General features: G+C 43.6%; 1 protein-coding gene across 2 annotated transcripts in view; it reads right to left on the bottom strand.

Moving 5' to 3' along the window:
- Positions 1-13,907, bottom strand: part of TPD52L1 (TPD52 like 1) — a 100,699-nt gene extending 86,792 nt beyond the window's left edge. For both annotated transcript variants that reach the window (XM_049654298.1, XM_049654297.1), the window contains exon 1: positions 13,699-13,907. In XM_049654298.1, coding sequence (XP_049510255.1) covers positions 13,699-13,717 — 19 coding nt within the window. In that variant the 5' untranslated portion in view covers positions 13,718-13,907. The remainder of the gene's footprint in view (positions 1-13,698) is intronic.
- Between the last annotated feature and the right edge of the window lie 3,112 nt (positions 13,908-17,019).

Raw genomic sequence — 17,019 nt, 5'->3', positions numbered from 1 at the left:
ACCCAAATGTGGTTATCAGCACTTCACATGCATTGTCTCACTCAGTCGTCACAAAACCCACCGGGCAACCACCACTTTCCCTTGCTTTGTAGATGAGCTAGCTAACTGAGATGTGAGTAAGGTGAAGTCCACATACCGAAGAAGTGACTGAACTTCTTAGTGACTGAACTTTGTGACTACGTCCAAGCTCCCTACCACCAGCCTAGAGTCCCCATTAGGCGGCAGAACTCTCATTTCCTTTCATCTAGTGTACTCCTTCTGGCTTCCCCTACATGACCACAGTCTTCTCTTCAGCCTAGAGAAATAGCTTATATGAGTATATTAGTCACTGACTAAATGCGAAGTACCGGCATCCAGAGTAAAATTTTAGGAATTTACATTTGAAAATAAAAATACCTAACTTGACTGGAAACTTTCCACATTGAAATCGGAGCAAACATGGTTCAAGGAACAGCAGCTTAATACATGGCTACTTGTTTCACCCACCTGCAAGAAGAGTCTTGCCTCCAGTCGGCTAAGAGAACATAATCAAGGGAGTAACATCCCATCATGGCTGTCATATTCTATTGGGCAGGAGCAAGTTGGGGTGCCTGAGTGGCTCAGCCGGTTAAGCGTCCAACTTTTGATTTTGGCTCAGGTCATGACCTCATGGTTCGTGGGTTCGAGCCCTGCATTGGACTCTGTGCTGACTGCACAGGAGCCTGTTTGGGATTCTCTCTGTCCCTCTCTCTCTGCCCCTCCCCAGCTCGTGCCCATACTCACATGCTCTCTAAGTAAATAAACTTAAAAAAAAAAAAGGAGGAAGTCACAGATCCTGTCCAAAACCAAGGGGGAGGGATTATACAAGGGTGTGAATACCAGAAGTCAGAAATCCCCAGGGTCACATGAGCGTCTGTCCATCACAAGCACCAACAGGGGCTTTATGCACACGCATGTGGACAACCTCTTCCAGTGAGTTAACAACAGCAGTGAGTTAAAAAGTAGTGTGCAACAGAATCATCTGAAGGGTATGAGAAAACACAGATGCCCTACCCACCAAGTTTCTAATTTAGTAGGTCTAGGGTGGGAATTCGCATTTCTTACAAATTCCCAGGTAAAACTGCTGGTGCTGGTCAAGGGATCACACTTCAAGAACCTGTAGCCTAGCCTGCATGTCCAAGCTACTCACCTGCTTCCTCCCACAACGGCCAGTTCTCCATCCCTCAGGATGAGGGACATACATACTGGCAGCACGGTCTGCCCACAGAAGGCACGTCCAAGTCTGATGACACAGTGAGGGCTTTGGGGGCAGAGAATTCTGGTATCCAGAGCATGGTCTAGAAGAGGAGGCACAGTTTCTAGGTGGGTCTGTAGACATTCTCAACATGGCTTGGACAGATGAAGGCTAAAACGGGGCCCTCTCAAATCAATGGCTCAGGAAGGGTCAAGAATTGGGAAGGGTTCAGATTTTACCCTACTTGCAAGCAAGCAAATTAGCCTGCCAGTTTCACAGATGTTGGCAGAAGACACAAGACGCCTGGATTACAGAAAAAAAGACAAATACTCACAGCAATGGCAGTAGCCATAGTAACATCATTGCATCAGTCCCTTGAGCCCTAATTCCAACGGGGGGATATGATGAGGGTCAGGTGTTGCCTGTTGAAACAGTGGGGTGTGTTTCAGGAAAGTAACGCTGAGATTAGGAAGCCCCGATTTTACATGGTGGCTGCCAGCAAATCTGCCAACACCTGGTCCAGAGGGACACTTGGTCTTTATCATCCTGGACAGTAAATCAATCTGCCCCAGAGGGAGACAGTCTCTACTTCCCAGGCTGCCTGCTATGCAAAACATCGCTGAAAAGATAGGGCAGAGAAAATTAGCTGTGAAGGCCTTGGCTCAGAGGACCCGTTGTTCAGAAACTTGAGAGATCTATGGAGAATCGTCTCTTGACCATAGGGGTCTGGTTGCCAGGCTTCAGGGTAACACTGGCCGGCAAGAGGATGAGGACACAAGCCAGGAAAGTACCTGAGAAAGAGTTTTTGAGGCAGAGGGATTAGTCAATTAAAAGGTGCTGAAGATGAAGCAAAGGGAAATAACAAGAGGGCAATGAGACGTTCAGTCAGGGACATAACAGGGGAGAAGGGGAACATAGATCCCACAGCATCCTTCCAGTCAATGTAAGGACTCTGCCCTTTATTCTGGGTGAGATGAGGAGTTGCTTCAGGGTTTTGAAGGGAGAAGTGGCATGGTACTACATGTTTTGAGAGGATCACTCTGGTTACCATGTTGGGAACAGACTGAAGATAGGCCAGCACCAAAGCAGGGGAACCAGCTAGGAAACCCTTGCATAAACCAGGTAAGAGCTGATGGTGGCCTGGACCAAGGCACTGTCAACAGACGCATGGGAAGTTGTTCGACTGTAGGTATCTTTTGGAAGTGGAGCTGGCACGACTGACTGGAGATGGGGGTATTTAAGGGAAGCCCCCCGAAAGAAAAACCTCTCAGGGTTTGGGCTTCAGCATTTGAAATAGGGTTGTTGTTAACTGACAAGGGGATAGATAACTCTGGGAGAACTAGGAATATTTTAGAGGAAAGAGATCAGAAGTTCAATGTTAGCAACGTTAAATCAAGATACTTATTACATATTCATGCACATGTATCAAATGGGTAGTCTCAAATTGAGGGGAATCTGAAATTTGGGAATTAGTATCTGGATGGAATTTAAAAGCATGAGTCCTGAGGAGCTCCCCAAGAAAGGGAGTGCAGATAGAAAGCAGATTGAGACAAGGCTTGTGAAGAAGGAGGGGAGGGGGGAAGAGGTCAATGCCCTGGAAATCAAGAGAACAAAGTGCTTCAAGGAGAAGCAGTGAGCAACTATGCTAAGGAGTGCAGGTCAACTAAGATGTGGACTGAGAACTGATAACTAATTTTTGTTTTTAAGAGAGAGCGCTATTTTTCTCTTTCCTCAAATCAACTGGAACCAAATTCAAAGCTAGTATGGGATGGCCCATTATGCCTCCACCATATATAACAGGTCCTGTTACATTAATCTAAAATGTTTCTTTTCGCTTAGCCTTGGAAAAGGGATAAGTAGAACAAGAAAAAAAATCCGAGAAGGACAGGGGCTCCTGGGTGGTTCAGTTGGTTGAGCACCCAATTCCTGATTTGGGGTCATGAACTCATGAACGGTGAGATTGAGCCCTGCATAGGGCTCTGCACTTACAGTATGTAGCCTGCTTGGGATTCTCTCTCTGTCTCTCTCTCTCCCTCCCTCCCTCCCTCTCTCTTTCTCTCTCTCTCAAAATAAATAAACAAACATTAAAAAAAATTCTGAGAAGGACATAGGCCAACTCTGCCTATGGCACAGGCACAGGACATCATTGGAGAGGAGAGGGCACTGAGCCCCTCATGAATCAAACAAAACACTGGTACCAAGTTCTTTCTTTTCCTGAGGTCAAATGTCCACAGGGAGGTAGTCTTTGTACCTGTATATGTGGTAAATTTCCTGGTGACTGCAAACAAACATATTTCACTCTAAGTTCACGAAATGTGAGATGAAGCTAAATACACATGGGGTTTTTAGCTTTGTTAAAAAAGAGAGAGAGAGACAACATGCCCAGATGCAGTCCCTTTTGCTAAGCTTCACATAAGCAAATCAAGATTTAATACCTAACCTAGCTATAGTTTCAGCCTCTTCCTGCAATGTAACTCTCAACCAGTTAGTCTGGAATTGCAGGTCAGCACTAGTGAGGGAATCTTCCTGATGGACCTCTTCCATCCCCCATAGATGGAGAAGGTGACTTCAGCTGGAACAATTCACTTTTTTTTCCCCAGAAATTTCCTTTTTACCTCCCATCCCCTTCTGTCTCTAAAAGCCTTCCATTTTATACAGCTCCTCAGAGCCTCTCTCTACTTGCTATATGGGATGCTGCCTGATGAGGGAGCATAAGGCAAGCCGAGGGCAAAGCACAAGCTAGCACACCCCAAAGGTGGGGGGTGTGTGACATTCCTCAGACACTCCTGGCTGCTCCAGAACAGAGGAGAGGACAAAAAACAGATAAACTGTCAAGAGTCTCTACCAGTTTACAAATATCTTAGTACAATTATAAAAAAAAGGCACTTTTATCAATAGCCTAAGGTCCAGAAACTCTCCAGTGTCTTAATGTTAATGCTTTGCTAGAGGGAAAAACAACCTTAGCTTGACAATAGCTAGGTCTCTAGTAATCTGTGAGAATTTTAGCATATGAAAATCTCTTTGGAAATTTCCCTTTTGACTTTACCTCCCCCATGTCCAAGGTATATAGCCAGTCACTCTTCACAACCCCAGTGCAACTCTTTCTGCCCACCGGTCCTGTCCCCATGCTTTAATAAAATCACCTTTTTGCACCAAAGACGTCCTCAAGAATTCTTTCTTGGCTGTTAGCTCCGAACCACCATCACCCCCAAACCCCATCACTGCCCAATTCATGAATTGGTGAAAATAGACAATTAGAGCTTTAAATTTACTCAGTTGAATTTGGTTTATAATACCCTTCACTAGTAAAGGCCATCAAATGTTTTATCTGTAACTGTGGGTGCCTGGGTGGCTCAGTTGTTAAGCATCTGACTTCAGCTCAGGGCTCAGGTCATGATCTCATGGTTCGGGAGTTCAGGTCCCACTTCGGGTGAGCTCGAGCTCCACCATCAGGTGAGCTCTCTCTCTCTGTCCCTCAAGGGATTCTCTCCCTTTCACTCCCTCCCTGTCTCTGCCCTCTGTCTCACTTGTGCCCTCTCTCTCTCTCTCTTTCTCAAAAAAAAAAAAAAAAAAGTTATATCTGTACCCAATTGTAAGATTTGAGCCATTAGGATATAAAATGGTCGAGCTAGATACCACTGATCTATGTGCTCAGAACTCTTAATGAAGGAAGGCAGCGACCCCAGAACATAATTGATGAGGAGAACAAAGACAAGAGAAATGTAGCCAAAGTTAAATTTCCTTACAACTTGCAGCCCATTGATAAATACCTGAGACATGCAGAGGGTGACATTTGTCAAGGAATTCATGGCAGCCTTAATGTAGATGTTTTGCTAGGGACTAAAAACAACCTTATCTTGACAAAAGCCAGACCTCCAGGGTCTTATAACTCTTCCTTAATATGTAGAAATCCCTTTAGAGATTTATGTTATCTCTAGCCCCCACCAAACTTTAAAGTCTATAATCAGTCACTCCTCATAATCACAGTGCAGCTCTTTCTGCCCACGTCCTGTCTCTGTGCTATAATAAAAGCACCTTTTGCATCATAAAATTCATAAAACTCAAGAATTCTTTCTTGACAGTTGTGCTCAACGACCCTGCATCCATAACTCAAAGAATCTAAGTAGGGGAGAGTCAGGCAATGCTTTTAAAAGTATACTCCGATACTTTTTTTTTCTTTTAATGTTTATTTATTTTTGAGAGAGAGAGAGAGAGAGAGAGAGAGAGAGAGAGAGAAAGAAAGAGTGCAAGCAGGGGATGGGCAGAGAGAGAACACAGAACCTGAAGCAGGTTCTAGACTCTGAGCTGTCAGCACAGACCCCAAAAAAGGGCTGGAACCCACCAGCCATGAGATCATCACCTGAGCTGAAGTCAGCTGCTTAACCCACTGAGCCACCGAGGCACCCCTCCAATACTTTTCAAATGTATATTTGAATCTCTTCCAGATGTCTGTTTTGCATCTGTTTACTGTTACCTAATCCATCTCCCCTCCCCCTTTTTTTTCCTATGCAATACTTGCTTTTCAAATGTATTAGATCGTTTATTTGTAAGTACAAGGCCTTCCTCTCTTGTGGATATCAATGCAATTTCTGGCAAGAGGGGCTCAGCTCTCTCCAGGGTGCAGGAGAGTCTGTAAAGTGTATGTGTATAGTACTGCCAGGAAGTAACCACCTACCTTCTGGAACTCCCCTCACGTCTTCTGCACTCACATTTTTCAAAATAGCAAGATCACATTTCGAGAAATTTCTGAATGTGTGTTATTTCCACACATTTGCTAAACCGTCACAGTGGAAAAAATGCAAGTCCGAATCCTCAGAATATGTTTCTTTCTCTCAGGGACAGTGTGGTTGAGAGTGGGCCATGGGAAGCTGATGGAGCGTGTCAGAAATGGCTGGCACCCTGCCTGATACACAGTAGGCCCACAGTAGACAGATATTTTCCTTGCCAGAAACGCGCTTCCTGGACTGGGGAAAATACGAGAAATCGATGAGTACGTGTAAGAGCCTTCCAATCTTTTGCAGGAAGCATGGATACCTTGAAATGTTCAAGTCAGGCCCTGGGGTATCAAGAGTGAACTACCAGGGGCCAAGTACTGCACTTTCTTGCTGGCCTGCCCTAACTCTCTTAAGTAAGGGAACCCATCTTGGAAGTTAAAATGTTGGCAAATATAGACAATTTTCTTTTCAGCTTCATTATTTGCTACTCTCAGCTCATTTGTGTGGGGGGGGGTTGGGGGGGATCAGATAAAAAACAAATACCTGACAGCTAGAGACTCTGAAATCAAGAGATCTGAAGAGATCCCTTCCCACCACCCAAGCTGTCTTTTTCTTTTGAATGAATCCATTCCACTTCCAGGATCTTTCACAAGGTGCTTGTTAGTGATTGATGAAAGAAATGTCTAATTATAAGAAAAACGCATTTTGCAATTTGCAAGGGGGTTGGAGGATTTTATATTTTACAGACACATCAGGGAAGATGCAATGTGTAAGGTACAAATAACCATAGGGAAGTTTGGAAATGAGGTGTAACATACACATATATTTTCAGTGCGTGGTACATTATTTGGCTGTAGCACAAACAGCAAAGTGCCAGATTTTTGTCTTTTGAGAAGGAAGCAATATGTTGGTGATGAAGGGGTATTCTTGAAGATTTGTGGCTGTATTTTGGGAATTTCACTTCCTCTGTATCAAAATGTAACCCTTATAAAGGACTCATGCTGTGAGAAACTATTTAAAATTTACCTTTCCTTGAGGACCCCAAAGCTTTCTTTTTGCCAACTCAAATTCATTTAAAATGTTCTGCTGCCTTCCCTGGTGGATTAAGGATGATTCTTAATTTTAATACATATATTTTAAATAAATTACACTGCCTTTCTTAAACATCCAACAAAAGGTAAAATGACAGGCTTGAAAATCCACAGTTTGCCACCATCCCTTGTATGTTCTTTACTGCGTCCTGCCTCAGGAAATTTAAGAGGTGGCTTCAAAGTGTTGAGTATAATCCAGACCTACAGTCGTAGCAAATGTCTGCATACGTGGAGAGCAAGCCAGGGCGATGGTGGAGGTGGATGGATGCCCTCTTTTCTTTGCTGTTTTAGAGCACAAAACTTTAACACAGAAATTGCTACAGAGCTTAAGGACAAATCCTCTCACTATCCATCTTTTCTTAAAGTAGGTATTGTGCTAATATGCTTGGGAGATAGCTAAATAAATAAAAGGTATTCATGTTAACAGGTAATTATAATATTCATGAGACTATGAAAATCTTTCCTTTTTGGGCACTCGTTGAGATTAGTCCTTTTAGCCAGCATCTAAAGAGTACAGGTCTTACTTTCTGGAAATGAGCATGCAGATTCTAACGTCTTTCATTTATTCTAACATCCTGAGATTACTGATACGAATGAACAGCAAGTGCAATTACATATTTGAACCATTCCACATTTGAACTGGCTTTTCCTTGCAGCTAGTAATAAAATTCTATACTGGTTCTAAGAATCACATGTCTTGTAACTGACAGAATTCTTCATCTCCAAAACAGAACTAAAACGGCAAGCTATCGATACTTGAGCACACCACCCCCCCCCCCCCCCCCCCCCCCCCCTCGTCATATTATGGAGCTTATTCTTACAGACCTCAGGAATTCTGATCATATTCTTTCAGACCGAGACCCTGCCCAGATGTGGGATGGGCAGTGAGATCCCTGCCCATCTAAAATGCCTTGACTGAATGACTACAAAGCAAAGTCTATTATATGTAACTCTGCACACTGATTGCGTATGCATATCAATTTAAGGAGACGGTACAGAACCGTAATTAAAAATCCCAATGCATAAAGTCAAACTTCCGGATTTCAAATCCAGGCTCCAATATATCCAAGCTGTGGGAGTTGGAGAGAAAGTTGAGTAACTATTCTGTCATTCAGTATCCTCATTTGTAAAACGAAAATAACATCACCTTCATCATGACTTTGCTTTATTTATTAAATAGCATAATGTTTTTAGTGTATAACATGGCAACTGACATTAAAAAAAACACTAAAATATTATTGTTATTGTCATCCTCACTGTGAATTAGTTCTAATGGGCAGTCTAGTATTCAAAAAATCCCATTGGGGTGGAAATATGTAATTTCATCAGTTCTCAGTGCATTACCCAAGGGGATGACTCTCCTTTGCTACCCTCCCTGGAAAGATGTCTCATGTCGATTTCATCTCTGTCTTCCGCTGGCATATGTTGACCAGCACATACTGTGGGGACAGTGTGTACAAAGCTCATCCGGAGTCAGACAGACCTGGAGTTAAGTTCCTCCTTCCACACCTAATTTTTCTGATCTTTAGTTTCTGTCTATAAGGTGACTTAAAAGTAATGGTGTCTATCTCATAGTGTTATTGTTAAGAATTCAAGAAGATAACGCATGCAAAGTACTTAGCATATGCTACTAAAAGCAACAGCAAACATTTATATAGTATTTATCATGGGCCAGGAACTGTTTTAGGTATTTTGCAAGTATTAACTCCTTAAATCGTCAATACAATTCTACAATATAGGTACTATTATTATTCTCACTTTATGTATGGGAAGATCAAGGCCCAAAGAGACCAAATAATTTGTTCAGGGTCATATTAATGGTAAGTGACAATGACAGAATTAAAATTCAGGCACTTTGATTCTTAAATCAAGGAATCTTAACCACTATTCCCTGTTGCCTCTCAGTAGTAAGTGCTGGTCGAGTATTTGCTATTACTAAAGCAATCTATAAATACTTGTTGAAATATTTATTTAATAAATCAATATTTTCCAAAGCACTTATTTATTATTTACTGTATCTCACTAAGTACCAGATCTTGTCACAGGCCACAGAAATGGACGCTCTTGCTTTTGAGCTTTTTGAAGCAACTTCTCAGATTCTGCCTACCCAAAAAATTAAGAAAACGAGGTATAGTAGGGCAGACAATTCAAAACAATATCTAATACCATAATATCTATCATTTGTATGATTAAATTTTATAAGAATTTTAATCAAAATAAGTATAAGATTTGCTGCAAATGACTGACTTTAATAATGAATACAACACTGCCTATTTTAAAACTTTTAGGGGCTCCTGGGTAGCTCAATTGGTTGAACGTCTGACTTCAGCTCAGGTCATGAACTCATAGTTCGTGGGTTCTAGCCCAGTGTCAGGCTCTGTGCTGACAACTCAGAGCCTGGAGTCTGCTTCAGCTTCTGTGTCTCCCTCTCTCTCTGACCCTCCCGTGCTCGCACTCTGTCTCTCAACAATGAATACATGTTAAAAAAAAATTAAAACTTTTATTTAGAGGGAAAATAAAACTATAGGAGGTAGCTTTGAAGGCAGTAAGAACACTCAATATTTTTAAAAATCATAAATCAAAATATATAACACCTACCTCCCATGTTAGAGGTTTATATTTTCTGAAATATATAAAACAATTTTTTTCCTTGAGTAATCTAATCCCTACAATATAAAAGACTTAACCTGTTGCTATTTGGCATGGAGATGAGGGATTATTTTATTCTTTTCTAACAAAATAACATACTTTGTTTACAAAGCAAGACTTTGTTTTCCATGCAGTATTAAGAAAGAGGATATAATTGTATTCCTTTTTTTACAGCTTCATTCCTTGCTTCATTTTCTGTTCTTATCCTTATTTATTTTCTTTCATCTCTTGCTAATTTACATAATCTTGCTGTGTTTTTTATACATGTATAAACTGCAAGAGGAGTATAAATAAATGTCCTGTGAGCCAAGTATAATGATAATGTAAGTTATATATGACATTTTCGCTTTAATGGAATTAGAAAACAGGTAAAATTAGTCTGACGTTTATAACTTTATGTCATTCACAGATTTCTGAGAATCCTACTGAGTAGACTGTCTGAATATAAAAAATAGTTACTGTAGTAGGCTGAATAATGACCCCCCAAAGTGTCAGGTCCTGATCCTGGGCACCTGTAAATGTTACTTTATATGGGAAAGGAGTCTTTGCAGATGTGGCTACCTAAGGATCCTGGGGTGTGGACAGTATCCTGGATTATGCAGGTGAGCTCTAAATGAAATCACAAGCATTCCTATAAAAGACAGAGGGAGATCCGACAACAGGAGAGAAGGCGATGTGACCCCCCAAGGCAGATTGCAGTGATGCGGCCAAAGAATGCCAGCAGCCACCAGAAGCTGGAAGAGGCAAGTAATCAATTTTTAGAGGCTCCAGGGGAGTAAAGCCCTGCTGACATTTTAATTGTGGTCCAGTGAGAGTGATTTTGGACTCTCAGCCTTCAGAACGGGGAGATTTGCTACAGCAGTCATCAGAAACGAATACAGTCATCTACCTAAATATATACAAATGTTAAGTGGAAAGAAAATTTTCTTTTTAACCTTACAGACACTAGGAAAGACAAAAACAAAGTTACTTCTTAGATTAATGAAATATTGAACTGTAGTTTAAAAAGATCAGGAATTTTTATTTCAAAGGACTGCCATATGTTTCACAAAAACGCTACATTCCTAACCAAAGCCTGTCTCTAATATGTCAATTTTCTTAATGCAAAATTCTCTAGTACCAGGAAAGTAACTGGGGTGTTGGCCTCCTTGGGGCTTATCATTTCGCACTGCTCTCCAGTTTCTTCTCACTGAATCACTCTGTGCATAATCCCACCTCTATGTTTCAGGTTCTGTCAATTTCTCACAATGGCTTCTTGTTTTCCTGGAAGTAATCTATTGTTTCACAAAGTCAAAGAACATATTTGCAGAATTTCACCTATGTAAAAGTTTCCAGAATGTGCCGCTGCATTTATTAAGTTGTGTGTACAAAGGCTGATAGCACCTGGTGGTCTCCTGGAAAGCACAAGGGAAGATCTCACCGGCAGGGTCTACTTACTCTCACTGAGTTTTGCTCCTTTCTAGATCAAGAGGCAAAAAGATAAGCCATCCCCACTCTAGATAATTCTAAAACAAACTGTGCTGATGAGAAACTTGCACTTAGGAAGCCATAGGAGTCTCTTAAAATCTGAGAGGCAATTCATTTGGCTAGAAACGTGTGTCAAGTGGAAAGAAGATTTTCCCATTAACATAAACTGTAAACATTTTGTGAAAAGTATCCTTAAAGAACTTAATACGTGGGCTGCTTAAATGACCTGAACGGGAAGGACTAGGGAAATGAGGACTTAAGAGGCAAATGTCATCCATCTGGTTGTACAAGTATGAAGTTAGAGTCATCCTGGATGCCACCATCCTACATATCCATTCCAAGTCACTTGCTTTTTTTTTTTTTTCTTCCTGAGCATTTCTTAAATCTGTTCACTTTTCTTCTCCTAGCTGACAGTCACCCTACTTCCAAATCTCCCCAGGGCAACTTCCCCTGCCCTTTAACTTGGGCTTCCTACCCACCCCTGAGGGGAAGGAAAGAGTGGCAAAGAGGGTAGGGGAGAGAGACAAATGGGGACTTCAGTTTTATTTTTCCTCTACAAGCAGCAGGCTTGGAGTGGGAATGGGGCACTCACTGCACACACTGCTGCTCGCAGCCTGCTTGATGCTACGAGGAATCTACAGGCCCTGTTGGTCTCCTCTCTGGAGAACGGGAATGAGAACTACCTCATGGGACTGTGGCAAGGAAGTGAGTCAGCAACTGTAAAGCACAAAGAAAAGAAACAGGGACACAATAAAAGATCTTCCCTATTTTGATGATCACCTACTAGGCCTAAAGACTTTCAGGCTCTCAGTTGGCGCTCTGTGGCCCTCTTTTATATCATCAACATGGCAGCAATTTTATATTTCATTTATCAAATAATTATCAAAACAGTGTCGGTCACTTCCTCTACTATTAATTTCATGAAGCGAAAATCAAGTGTGTGTTTGCTCCCCAAGCACAGTACTTGGCAAAGGAAAGCACTGGAATATTTCAGCAAATCTCACAGGTAAAGCAAACCAATGACACCAGGGCTTCCAACCTGTAGATTAGCTAGCTTTCAGAATTCAGATGAATGTTTCCTACCTGCTGTAGTTTTTCTCCAAATCTCAGTGAATAACAGAATTACATGGGAAGCTTTCAAATACACCCATACCCAGGCCCCAAAGATTCCAATTTGACAGAGTTGGACTCGGCCAGAATTTAAGACTGCTAATAATTCTAATGTGCAAGGCCCGCTGGAAAGCTCCAGTGTTGTTCCCACCTGCTTCACTTCAGGAGCAAGGCCTCCAACCCAACCGCAGCTTTTGAATTTGACAAACAACTCCCACCCTTGGTTGAATTCTCCTGTCCAATTTAGATAATGGGGGGGGAAAAATACTGGAAGCAGCAGCTTTATGGGCAGGCTCTTGGCCGATGGAACAAACCAGGATGGTTCGTACTGTTCAGACAATTGTAATGCTGGCAGCAAATCTGTTGGGTGGCTCCAGGCCCCTGCACCCACCAAGTGGCTCTCTTCCAGAACGCTTCTGCCCATACTAGGGCAAGCGCATAGGGTCCTGAACCTCTCCTTCTCCCTACCCCCACCCCTTTTTTTAATGAGCAGCACAGACTTTCCTGCAGTGTGGAAGAAAGGTAGCAATGATTGTTTTCAAAGCTCTTGAAGAGACCTAAACTCTGCATCCCATCCCTTCTTGGCGTCGTTCCCAATTAGACTCCACAGTCAGTGTCCATCCTGCCCGCCTCGAGCTCCAAGTCCGCCCACCTCTGCTCCTTTGCTCTTTTCTCCAGGAACTCCCATTCCCGCGCAGTTCCAAACGGGCTCTCTACCCCTGGTCCGAGTGTGACCCCAAGGCACCAGGCTGCCCTAGGTGACGCAGCCCCCGGCTCCTCTCAGCGGGTGACCCCGGTGGCAGGGAGAGCGACCGCCAGACCGCGGCCAGGCACCCCGCGCGCCCAGGGAGGCAGAGGTCGCTCCCCGACCCGGGCAACTCGGACACGCGGATCTATCGGATCGAGATCAGCGGGCGGGGTAACGCTCTCCTGCCTCACAAGGCAAGTCCCCGCGCGGCAAGCTCCTGGCGCAGTCGGGAGACACGGGTGTCAGAGGAGCCACCACCCCGGCGCGCGCCCCTCAGCCCGAAGTTGGGGCAGGACGCAAGCCCACGGCTCCAAGCGAGAGGAGGAGGCGCGCTCCCTCCCTGCTCCCCCGAGGGCTACCGGAACGCCTCTAGGATTCCGGACCCAGCACAACAGGTCCTTCGGGCACCCGCGAGAATTGGGGGAGTGGGGGGCGACTGGCTAGGAAAAATAAATCGATCACTCTGTGGGCGCATTTTCAGCGGAGGGACCTCTCCATTTAGCATCTCTTTCACTGGCCCCAGCCTCACAGTAAATCCAGAGTTTGGGGAGCAGGAATGATCCCGCAGGCGCGGGTAGGAGCGGAGTCGCGGACCTGTGCAGATGGCACCCAACCGATCTGTCCGAGAGCAAAGTTACCTGGTACCGTGAAAGCGCCTTTCTGCGCGCCAGGACCCGACCCTCAGGGCGATGGGCGACCACTCACCTTGTGCCTGCGCCTCCATGGTGGCCGACCTCGGACTGCGCACCGCGACGCTCCCGGTGCTTCCAGACACGCAGACAGCGGTGACCGAGCCCGGGACGCAGCTGGCCCCGCCGCCCGCGCCTTCCCCTTGCGCGCCCGTAGCGAGCGCTGCGTGGAAGGGGTGGGGGCCCGGGGGCCGCCCGCACTGCCGCTCTGGTTAGCTCCGCCGCGTCCGGTCCACCTGGCCGGGACCACGAGGAGAAGGAGCCCACCGCTGGGCGCCACCTGCCGGCCGCTCTGCGCATCGCGCCGACGGCGCCCACTCCTGGCTCAGGGCGCGTGCTCGGGCCCTACAAATAAATGCCTGACCCAGCGGGAGTGGGTCCTGGAGCCCCTTGTCCCAGGGCCAATCCCCAGGGAGAGGGGAGGGAGGGTGGATTTACAATACTGAACCATAGCTCCTGGTGGAAATAGGGAGTTTGGATCCTGTGACGCTCTGCACTCAACATTTTTGGCAAACGATCAATATATAACCTTGTTTTATGTGTGTTTCTGTTAAAGATACCTTATTTATGTATTGTTGACTCATTAATTTTGAGCTCAGGGCCATCATCACTATAACTGATATCTGAGTGAAATTTATTAAGCTTATTTAACTAAACAACACCTCATGGGGGCCATTTTAAATAGCGAAATCACCTCCCCACACACACCGAAAGCACAAAAATGGTGTATTTGTAGTCTGTGAAAGGGCACTTGTTCACAGTCTGAGAGCTGAAACAAGGTAGAGCTTAGCCTTGTTTGACCTCAACTGGAAAGGTATGCACGCTTGCTGGGCCCAAGTTTTTGGGGGCTCTGCCCATGTCTGGAATGACCATGAAAGCCTTGCATTGATTTTCGTGTCACAAATTTTAGTAACAAGGCAAACTCACAGATGTAGAGTCTGCAAATAATATGCATCGACTGTGTACATATTCTGTAATTTGAAACCTATAGACCATTCCTGTAGGTTGATGAAGCAGTCACATTTTCAGAGAAAAGACTAGAAACTGACAGTTTTGTTCCAAGCTTGGCCTGGCAATGTGACTAGAAAGCACAGCAGGGAAGAAATAGCAGCTCATGGTTCACCTTTTCAGGTCTTTAGCCCTTACAAATCTCTTTCACTTTACATCCACACAATCTCCGACTGTAAAATGAAAGAGTGTTTATTTACATCTGGTCTTGAATGGTTTGCCATTATTTTTTTTTTCAGTTTTTTTTTTCCTTAAAATAGATGTTAAAGTCTGTCAGAGTCAAGTATGTGTCCTATATCAACATCCGCCCCCCCCCATTTCCCACCAAAAAGCCTTGTACAAATTCATAGCTCAAAAAAGATTTATTGAATAAGCAGCTAACCAGTAGGCTCTGTTTTATCCACACTCAAGTTACTGTCAAAGTATAAACTAACAAACATTAATGAGGTCTTACATTTTTGCTTGAAAAAAGGTACACTCATGATTTCATGACACATGTATAAGCCTAATTAGTGTTTTTTATGTTAAAATGTCCCTGGATCATAATCATCAACATAAAAATTACTCTACAGAACACCAAGCACAGGGCTTTTACATAGCTTTTGGTGATTGCTACCATGGATGCACAAAGTAATGATTAAATGAATTTACTCAGCATCCCTGATTAAATCACTTTTAGAGTCTATTCAGTTGTTCTGGTCCTCTTTACCCTGGAAATTAAACACCAGGTTAGGGTTGACTTCTAGCTGTTGAAAGGAACTAAAAATAGTTAATGACTTTCCAGCTTGAGTCATCTAACCTTCAGCTAAGTTGTGACTCATTTTTCTGATTTATAAAATTTTAAGCTACTCCCCCCATAATGTCTTTTTTTCATTGTTTATAATAATAAAATATTGATATTCATTCAGAAATATTTGTTGAACATATTCTCTGTGTCAGGGACTGTGCTAGATAGAGGCTAAGGATACAAGTAAAGGACATGATCCTTCTTACCCAGGGAGTTCATGGTCTGGTGAGAAGGAAAGATAAACAGGTACTTTTTAAAGCAATGTAGTGTGGTAAGTGCTGTGCCAGAGGTAGTGTGATAAGTGTTGAGCATGAAAGCAAAGAGGAAGCTCTCCTAACAGTCCCCTGAGGTGATAAAGGAAGGTTTCTGTGAGGATATTGGCCTCAGCTGAGTCTTGAAGGATGAAAGAATTAACGGGGTATGCTGTGTTAGACCCTAAATAATGTTTTAGCCAAGGGAAACTTTCATTTTTCTTTCTTTTTCCTGGTCACTTATGATGGTGAATTTCCTTAATTTCCTTAAAGCTTAGTAAAACAGCCACCTAGACCCTCTTATTCTTCATCTCTCCTGGCTATTCCACATGGAATACAATGGGTGGGTGTTTGATTAAATGGATGGAATCCTAGTTTGTTCCTCCAGAATTGATCTTTCTGCTGAGGCAGTGGAAATCTTAAATGTCCAAAGGGAAGCTGTATTCAACAGTCCTTGTCTAAACCAGTTCCAGATCACTTGTTATGTAAGGTACTGAGCGTGCCCTTGGGCAGTGGAAGAAGAAGGAGTAACAAAAGACAGATAAAGTATGTCACTCTTGTTCCTGAACCTTACTAATACATTGAAGAACATGGGCTTTGGGGCTCCTCTCCATCTTTACACTGAAAATTACTGGCTATTACAAGTTTCTTAGCCTCTCTGTGCCTGGGCTTCTGCATTTTGTGGCAGGATGCTATATCAGGTTTAATTGATATCTTCTTTCCCTCCTACCCTAGTGGCCACCTGTGTTTCTAGAGCATGGCTCCCAGCCTTCTTATGCATCAGCGCCACACAAGGGGCTCCTAAACATTTCTGATACCTGGGCCTTGCTTGCTCCCCAGATATTCTGATGGTACTTATCTTTTTTCAAAACTTTCTCGATAATATCAATATACTTCCAAGATTAAGAATGAGTGTTTTAGAAAATGTCCACAGCAAAGATGAAAGGTACTAAATTCTTAGTTTTTAAATTAAAAAAAATTGCCACCCAGTTCAACAGAAAATGGTAAAAGAAATGTGAGCGGACAGAGCAAGGACTTTTTTTTAATTTTCCCTGATTCCAGGGGGATTGGGGAGGGAAGAGAAGTTTGATGGATGTGGGTATGTCTGTATGGGTCTGTCTTACCTTTCCCTTCCCTACCCTCATCAGCATACAAGACTGCCCTTGACAGTCCCATGGGGAACTCGATGCCCAGATAGTTTTGAGAAATGTTAGGGACCGAGTGGGTGTGACTTTGAATTTCCCACCCTTTCAGGTGGTGTAGGAAATCATCTAGGAGTTCCCTTGAGTCC

Source organism: Panthera uncia, assembly GCF_023721935.1.
Source record: "Panthera uncia isolate 11264 chromosome B2 unlocalized genomic scaffold, Puncia_PCG_1.0 HiC_scaffold_24, whole genome shotgun sequence".
Taxonomy (NCBI): domain Eukaryota; kingdom Metazoa; phylum Chordata; class Mammalia; order Carnivora; family Felidae; genus Panthera; species Panthera uncia.
Note: the sequence above shows the minus strand (reverse complement) of the source record. Positions and strands in the feature narration are given on the sequence as shown.